Source organism: Diuraphis noxia, unplaced genomic scaffold, assembly GCF_037042655.1.
Source record: "Diuraphis noxia isolate RWA-SAM2 unplaced genomic scaffold, SU_Dnox_SAM2 contig0002, whole genome shotgun sequence".
NCBI lineage: Eukaryota > Metazoa > Arthropoda > Insecta > Hemiptera > Aphididae > Diuraphis > Diuraphis noxia.
The window spans coordinates 54,923,996-54,932,653 of NW_028301712.1; the positions used below are offsets into that span (position 1 = coordinate 54,923,996).

The 8,658-nt window shown below is 34.5% G+C and overlaps 1 protein-coding gene across 1 annotated transcript; it reads left to right on the forward strand.

Annotated features, from left to right (window-relative positions):
- The first annotated feature begins 3,042 nt into the window (after positions 1–3,042).
- Positions 3,043–7,272, forward strand: LOC107162445 (glucose dehydrogenase [FAD, quinone]-like). Its single transcript, XM_015509345.2, has 2 exons — positions 3,043–3,423; positions 5,366–7,272. Exons 1-2 carry the CDS (start codon positions 3,385–3,387, stop codon positions 7,196–7,198), a joined length of 1,872 nt encoding a protein of 623 aa, XP_015364831.2. The 5' UTR covers positions 3,043–3,384; the 3' UTR covers positions 7,199–7,272.
- The last annotated feature ends 1,386 nt before the right edge of the window (positions 7,273–8,658 follow it).

Below are 8,658 nucleotides of genomic sequence, written 5' to 3' on the forward strand. Positions count from 1 at the left end.
AACCTAATTTTTACCTCGGTCCACCAAACTACGATTACATATTGTTTATTTCGCATAAATAAGTCAGCAGTGCTACACTACCAGTGTAGGTTGTTTCGAATACAACAGTTCTGAAAAAAAATAAAAATGAAGTTGATTGTTATATTATGTTATTAATTTATAATGCCTATATATATATAACAAAGAAAATTCTATATTGTAAACATATAGTCGTTTACGTTTAAGAATCTTTTTTTTTTTTTTTTTTACAAGAAATAAACAATCTGTATCATAAATTATACTAGACACAATAGGATTATATGATAAAAGTTAACAGGTCATGAAATGTTGTTGAAAGGAGCCACCCATTGATGACACTTTCTTTTAGCTTGAATAGTTTACTTTAATAACATAAGTTAATTTTTTTTTAATTTTTTTTTTTTTTTTTGTAATTAATTTAATTTAAGAAACCACGGCACCACTTACGCTTCAAACGCCTCGGAGGATTTCCAGGTATCGTGGGAGTGGCCAAGTTTTTTACAAGTTGATTTGGATGATTATTTAGGTGGCAATGGAATCTTTTATAAAATATTTTTGCTTCCTCATTAAATGTTTTGAGTTGTAAGTCAGTTTGTAGTGTATGATTTGAAACATAGGGCGGAGCATTCATCAGTTTTCTAAGTGCAATATTTTGAAAGGTTTGGATTTTCTGAATATTTGTCTTTTTCGTATTGCCCCAAAGTTGAAGGCCGTAGGTCCATAGTGATTTTAATAGAGTTTTGTATATAAGAAGCTTAGTTTTAGTGGATGTGTATTTATTATTGCATAGTAAAGGTTTAAGTAAGCGGAAGCGATGATTCAAAGCTAATCTTTTAGTTCTGATGTGATTAGCCCACGTTAATCTTTGATCAAGAATAAGGCCGAGGTATTTGATTTTTGGAGAGTAGGGAATCGGAAGGCCGTATAGAACTACATCAGGACAAGGAGTATGTCTGAGGGTAAATGTTGTGTGAACTGACTTATTCTGGTTAACTTTAAACCGCCATTTTGTGAACCATTTTTCCATAGCATTAAGGTGAGTTTGTAGGTTTATTGATGCATTTACATTGATATAATGGAAATAGATGATAATGAACAAGGGACTAAAGAATAAGAGGCAAGTATATGTATACCCATGTTAAGGTTTGTATTTGTACATAAACAAACATTGCAAAAACGCAAAATATTATCTACAAAAATTATACCTATTATAAAAATAATGATTCGTTGAGATAAAGTTAGTGTACATTCCCCCTAAATATTGTTCGCACAGGGTTTAATGAAATTTAGTTTCGGCACAGGATAGATTATCATACATTAATTATTATGCGGTTTTAACTGTTTTAAATTTGATACGAAAACCACTAAACTGTGCTATACTTACTTAATTATATATTTATATAAACATAGAAGTTGTGTTATAGATTAGGAATAATAAGCTTTTAAATTAATTTAATTCTATTTATTACTTTATTTTGAAAATTAAGGCATGTATGTATTTTCAATTACTTGACGATAAAAAAAAATTAAATAAAAGGAAAACAATGGTAAATTTCACAGTATTATTAAATATATATAGAATGGGATATACAATTATATCAAATAAGAAAAGTTCTCGATTCCATAAAAATTAAACTATATTATGATATATGTATATATAGTATAATATATAGTTATATACAATATACTTACTATTATACATAGCCATATAGGTAAAAAATAAATTATGAACTAATAGAATACATTTATTTTTAGGTTTTACCGTATTCACGTAAAACTATAGGCATTGCACATAACGACTACTTTTTCAAAAATATACTTTTCAAGTTTTTTAACAGCTATTATTTGTGTTTTTGAGTAGGTATGCAAATATACATAAAATTCCGACTTTTGATCATAATAACAGATAAATTTAATTATTTTCAACTTTCAAAGCGCCTAAATATATATTAAATTTGAAGAAAATGTCAGCTTATATTTTATATCTCTTTAAGTGTGTGTGATTTAAAAGTCGATCGTCATAGCGGCTAAAACCTGTCTATAAATATTATATTCTCTACTGTGTAGTAAAGCTAAGTGCTAACTATAGCGTCACGCAATATTAATCCTGTTTTGGCAATCATTATGTTGTTGAATCGACTTGTTTCCGCATTTTATTGATTTTATAACTCGTTAAATGGTTAAACAGTTAAAGTACATTATATGTATAATGTATCTATAATAGTATAATGTATATAATTTTAAGTATGTGAATTATTGTAAACACTAAAATTTTATTGATGTTTTGTTAAGTCTATTTTTGGGATCATTTATTGAGTAATAAATTAGATGATAATTATCATTGTTTTTTCATAAAAATTGTACTTAATATATAATAGTCGATCTGTGTAATATAATAAGTCACAGAGTTTTATAATTGACAAAGTACGGTTTTTGAACAAAATATATAATTCACTGATAAACAAATTCTACTGTATTAAATATTTAGTAATATTTAACTAACGGTATCAAATAATGGCGGATACTACATTAAAGTTGTTTGAAAAATATACTAAAACTTTTTTTTTAATTTTCATCTTCCATAAGTGTTTGTCAAAATTTCCTATAATAGTCAATAGTATATTGAATTCCTTAAATATTCGTCAAATAGAGTTACTGCACTAATTACGTTATGATGAGTGATGAAGATAAATCGTCCACTTAATAAATTCCGGAAAAACCTGCTCTATGAGCTTGATGGGTCTATTTTTTTTATTAAATAATGTTATACAGTAGTAGATATAGAATCACGTGCAGGTGGTATAATGAGTACCCACAGTATTATATTCAATTGCGAAAATTGTACCAAATTATAATAATTGGACGACCGATCTAACAATCGTAAATATTATGAAAACGTCAGATTTGCCACACCGAGAAAATAATAAATATATTTTCTGACGAAATAATAAATCGTTCCTATATCATAATATATATAATACTCGTATAGTTGTATCTTTTGTAATTCACAAATCGCAACGATACGCGATGCATCGAAAAAATTATACTTCCGTGGTTTACCGGTTCACCATTCAGATAATATTTTGTATACATAGTATAAGATATACTTCTGTACCTACCGGCTACCACGCTTTTTAATGTTATTTATTATTTCGGTCGACCGGACGATTGTTACCTACGTTTAACTCTGATTTATACTTTACCGAGTTACACCGTCGCGCGTCGTCCTGTCGTATAACGTATTATATAAAATAAGTAGGTACTTACGCGTTTTTGGTTCAATCGTATTCAGTTGTCTATACTCTATATATATACTCATTATACACGGACACTTCACATATGTAAACTGAAAGACATCGCAGAACAATGTTCGTTTATTGGACAGTTATAACTATGCTGTGTTTAGTGAGTACAAATATAATATAAATAATAACTTTATTGTCTGTTATTATCATTATTGTTATGAAATTATTGCAATTTCAATTTTATTTTATAATTTTTTATGTGAAATATATTTCGATTGTGTTATGTCTTATACCAAACTAATGTTACCAAACAATTAAATTAATAATCTAATATTACAATTCTAACTAATCTTCATATTTGTTTAAACATTTTTTACTTTAACTCTCTTCCTCATATCCCCCAAGCTAAATACACTTTACTACCAGATTCGTGGTCGCCATAACAGTTTAAAATCAAAGTATTTTCTATCAAATCTGTCTTCAGAAATAAAAACAACATGCATTATTTGTTCAGAATCTAAAATTAAAAATTGTCGATTCAGATAATCAGCTTTAATAAAATGTTGTATTAATGTATTATACATATATTTTACTTTATCACGTTAAATTTATGCTCGTGGATGTTAAACATTTTATTTAATAATTATTAACAAATATAGTAAAACAATTTTTTACTGTTAAAAAAAAAACACACCCACCTCTATTCCACTGCTTGTATTATCACGGTATTATAGTCTATTGGTACGTTTGTAGGTTGTAAGATGTAACTACTAACTGATATACATTTATTATATTATTATAATAGATCAGGGGTTCTCAACCGGGATAACATGAATCCAATGTAGGGGTGAGAAGAGTTCTGAATTTTTTTTATATATATTATTATTATTTTGATGTTAAGGAAATGTAGTATTGGGTTCTCGTGGATAAGTGTGACACGAATCCAAAAAGGTTGAGAACCACTGTACTAGATGTATAGATATATGTTTAAGGATTTATTTATTTACGTTCATAAAATATATTAATGTTGGTTTATTATTTTTGTTTTAAGTACCAATAAAACAATCAATATAAACTTAAAAAAAAAAAAAAACAATTATTATTATTACCTATATATTATACGCCGTATATATTATCTATATACATCATACTCCAAGTATTATTATTTATTAGGATATATTTTATTTATTTTATATTTTTAGTAATAACCACAAGCTATGATAAATATTATGTAAGTCTAAAAATAATTGAATAAATCTAATGAGTGACTTCTTCTCGGATGCACACAATGATACAAGTATGGTCAAAATACTATAGTGTAGGGCTTGGTATACTATATGTTTTATAATATGTTATGCAGCAGGTTTATAGGTAGATATATTATTATACACGAGCAATACCAATAATACACTTTGTTTTTATAATAATATTAATAATTTATATCCAAAACAGCAACAAGCACATGAATAAACGATTAATCCAGGCATATTAGGTTCAGTTTTAATAAGTCGTTTGCGAATTCCAGTATATTAAGTATTAAACGTATTAGTACATATTTTACACTTTTTTATATCTGATATAATTTCAAATTACTCTAGTTGTTAATTTGAAACAATGTGCATATATTTATGCATTTAATTCTTATGGACTGAAGTCCAATTGCAAACAATTGATATACATCATACAGGTAAGTTAATAATTATTAATTATTTGATTTATATTTTTGATAGATATAAATGTTTTGAAAATTTGAACAAACGCATCCGTTAAAAACGTTATTAAACCAAATCATGAATACTTTGATGTAATATTGTAATCATCAAATTAAATAACATATTTTACCCACGCTAAAATAAATATTTAGTCCATTTTTCTATAAGAAATCACTTATATAGAATTTATTTTGAAAGTTTCATATCTAGTCTAAAACTAAGCAGATTTTACCGACATAAAGTGGTCTTAGGTGGAGCTGACAGTCATCCGACCGTAGGTGACTTTTATGACTTACATGCTGAGTTTCGACACAGATTTCCTGCTCTTGTTTTTTCGCTATATTTTCCTGGGCTATAGATTTGAAACATATCGTCTGTTATTGATTTTAGAGCCCGCTGCAGCAGCGGCGATGGAACGGAGTTTTGTCGTTGATGTATCCGGACGACTACGGTCCTACGCTGTTCACGGACGCCAATAACGTGACGTTCGACTTCATAGTGGTGGGCGGTGGTAGTGCCGGCGCGACGGTGGCGGCCCGACTCAGTGAGATACCCGAATGGAATGTGCTGCTGCTGGAGGCTGGTGGTGATCCACCGGCAAACACGGAAATACCGCTCAGATACAGCGAAGCGTTGGCGAGTGACGTCGACTGGACGTTCATCACCGAACCCGAACCGCTCCTGTTTGGGGGTTTGGAACGCGGCCGATCCACGGTATCCAGGGGCCTGATGCTGGGTGGATCGTCTTCCATGAACGCCATGATGTACTTGCGTGGCACCAAGCGTGATTTTGACGAGTGGGAGAGACTAGGCAACGCGGGCTGGGGGTTTGGTGACGTTCTGCCGTACTTCGTCAAGTCAGAGAATTTCACAGGTAGCGGTGATCGGCGGGACGTGGTGCCACATGGACGCGGAGGCCCACTCACAGTCAGTCCACTGGTTTCCATCGACCCAGCATATTCGGCCGTCAACGAAGGCAACCGATTGCTCCGGTTAGCAGAGATGGACGACATTAACCGGTTCGCGCCCCCAGCAGTAGGGTACGGCCCGATGGACTTCACAGTGCGCGATGGTCTCCGATGCAGCACTCTCAAGGCATTCTTGTTGCCAGCCAGTAGACGGCCAAATCTGTTCGTGGCCAAAAATGTCAGGGTGACTCGGTTAGTGGTGCAGCGAATCACTACATCCGATCTTGGAAACTATACCAGAGCGTTGGGCGTCGAGTACGTCACACCGTCAGGGCAAACGAAACGCGTATATGGATCTCGTGAAGTGATACTTTCCGCAGGCGTGATCATGAGCCCTCAGATCCTCATGGTATCAGGCGTGGGACCCGCGAAACACTTGCGTAAACATGGAATCCACGTAATTAGTGACTTGCCGGTAGGCTACAACTACCAGGATCATGTTTCGTTCGCTGGACTCGTGTTCAGCGACCGGAAGAACAGATCCCGGGCTGACATATCTCGAGAGAGCTCCGACTTGGTCCGGGCCACGTTCGACTTAGTATCCAGAGGTGTAGGAACGATGGGCCTGACAAATCTCGTAAGCTTCGTCGACACCGCGTCCAAGGGACACGCCGACATACAGGTCGTATACATTAGATTCCCGTACAACAGTACGAGAAACACACCGAACAAACGGAGCAGGATGTCGAATCTATTCGGGTACTCAGACCGAGTGTCTACGGAGTACGACGAACTGAACATGCTAAGCGACAATGTGCTCGCGGTACCGATTAACGTTGATGGCCGGAGTACCGGGCGTGTGATCCTACGGTCGTGTGACCCGATGGTGCGCCCGAAAATCCACACAAATTTCTTGTCACACGATGACGAGATCGAAACGCTACTACGCGGAATCGATTTCGTCGTGAAACTGTCAAAAACCAAACCAATGATTGACGCGGGATTAGTTTTAGAACCAGTCACGTTTCCGGACTGCGTGGCTCATGCCTGGGGGACTAGGGACTATTGGGTGTGCGCGATCCGCAACGTTGCCACATCGTTTTATCACCCAGTGGGCACGTGCCGGATGGGCCCTGTTCACGATCACCGGACTGTCGTCGACACCATGCTACAAGTAAAGGGTGTGCGTGGTCTCCGGGTGATAGACAGCTCGATAATGCCCAAAGTCGTCTCGGTAAACACGAATGCCGCTACCATAATGATCGCTGAAAAGGGATCGGACATTATAAAAAAATTTTATGGTAAGCTCATGTAATATGCAAAATAATATTATCATGTATAATATTATTATTATTATATTAATACATATTACATAATATATTATATAGACATATGTTGTTGATTTTTTGGACCCCAAATAAAATTAGGACATTATAGTACATAGTATGTAAAATATATGAATATAACATATCATGTTTATTTATTATTTATATTACAACACAGACTTTAAGGCCCAAATTAATACTGCGAGTACAAGGTAACAAAGTAGTATAAATACTGTTCGGGCCGGGAGCGTATAATAATAATGGATATACGCGCGCCCGGTCACCAGCTACTTCGTAGCGCACGCACACACCGACCGACCTGTGTAACTATGTATACGTGTATATAGCGACTCAAGGGAAGTGGACGGAATCACCGAGCCAAACCGGAGAGTGCTAGTGTGCGGTGTTGTGCGTATGTGTGTGTGTAGAGACTTAAATACTAGACGAACAGGTAACTCTAATAAATAAATGGTAACTCAATTTGGTAATGGAGAATAAAATATAATAATAATTAAATTACGGCCCTTCTGGCTCAACAGATAATAATATACAATTTCGGCCCTTCTGGCCCAACAATAAAATATATAAAAGATAATAAAGATAATATTTACGGGCGTTACGGCCCTTTTGGCCCAGCAGGCAAAAATAGTTTGGCACAGCTGATAATAATAATAGTAAGACAACGGGTGGCGATTAGCGCCCAAACAAAATAAAATTAATAAAAGTGGCGATTCGCGCCCACGCACTATATAGTACCTATATAAGTGGCGATTCGCGCCCACGCACTATATAGTACCTATATAAGTGGCGATTCGCGCCCAAGAAAACACACAATATAAGAGGCCAACGGCGGCGGCGATTAGCGCACGTACGAGCGTTATTACGACAACGCTGGAGAAGATACTAAAATTTTTATATTATACGGACGACGCGGACGGACGGGAGGCCATAAAATTGCGGCGGCCGTGCTATTTTTCATGGTGGTTTGGCAGCGCTGATTGCGGTTAGTTACTATTATATAATTCACATAACAATCAAAATACAAATTTAAACAATAATATAAATAAACAATGATAGGTGTGTGTGAATCGGTCGGCGACAAATATAGGCCGTTGACCTATATAATTGTAGGCTGGCCTGACGGCGGTAGAGGCCGGGGCTCAGCGTCCCTATCACTGGGCGCAAACAAATACTATTATTACTGATTGTATTAGGATTATTTAAATTTGTCAACAAGATATATTTACATTTATTAATATACCACCTATTCCAAAGAAGAAATGATTGAGTTTTGAATTCCCCATATCCTAATAAATATGATTATTATGACAGTTAGATGTTGGATAGAAGGTTATCAGAAAATGGGCAGAAGTAAAATTGTGCGTGATGAAGTTTTAAAATTGAATAATGCCGGCACGATGATAACTCTGGACAGTGAATTGATATGTGG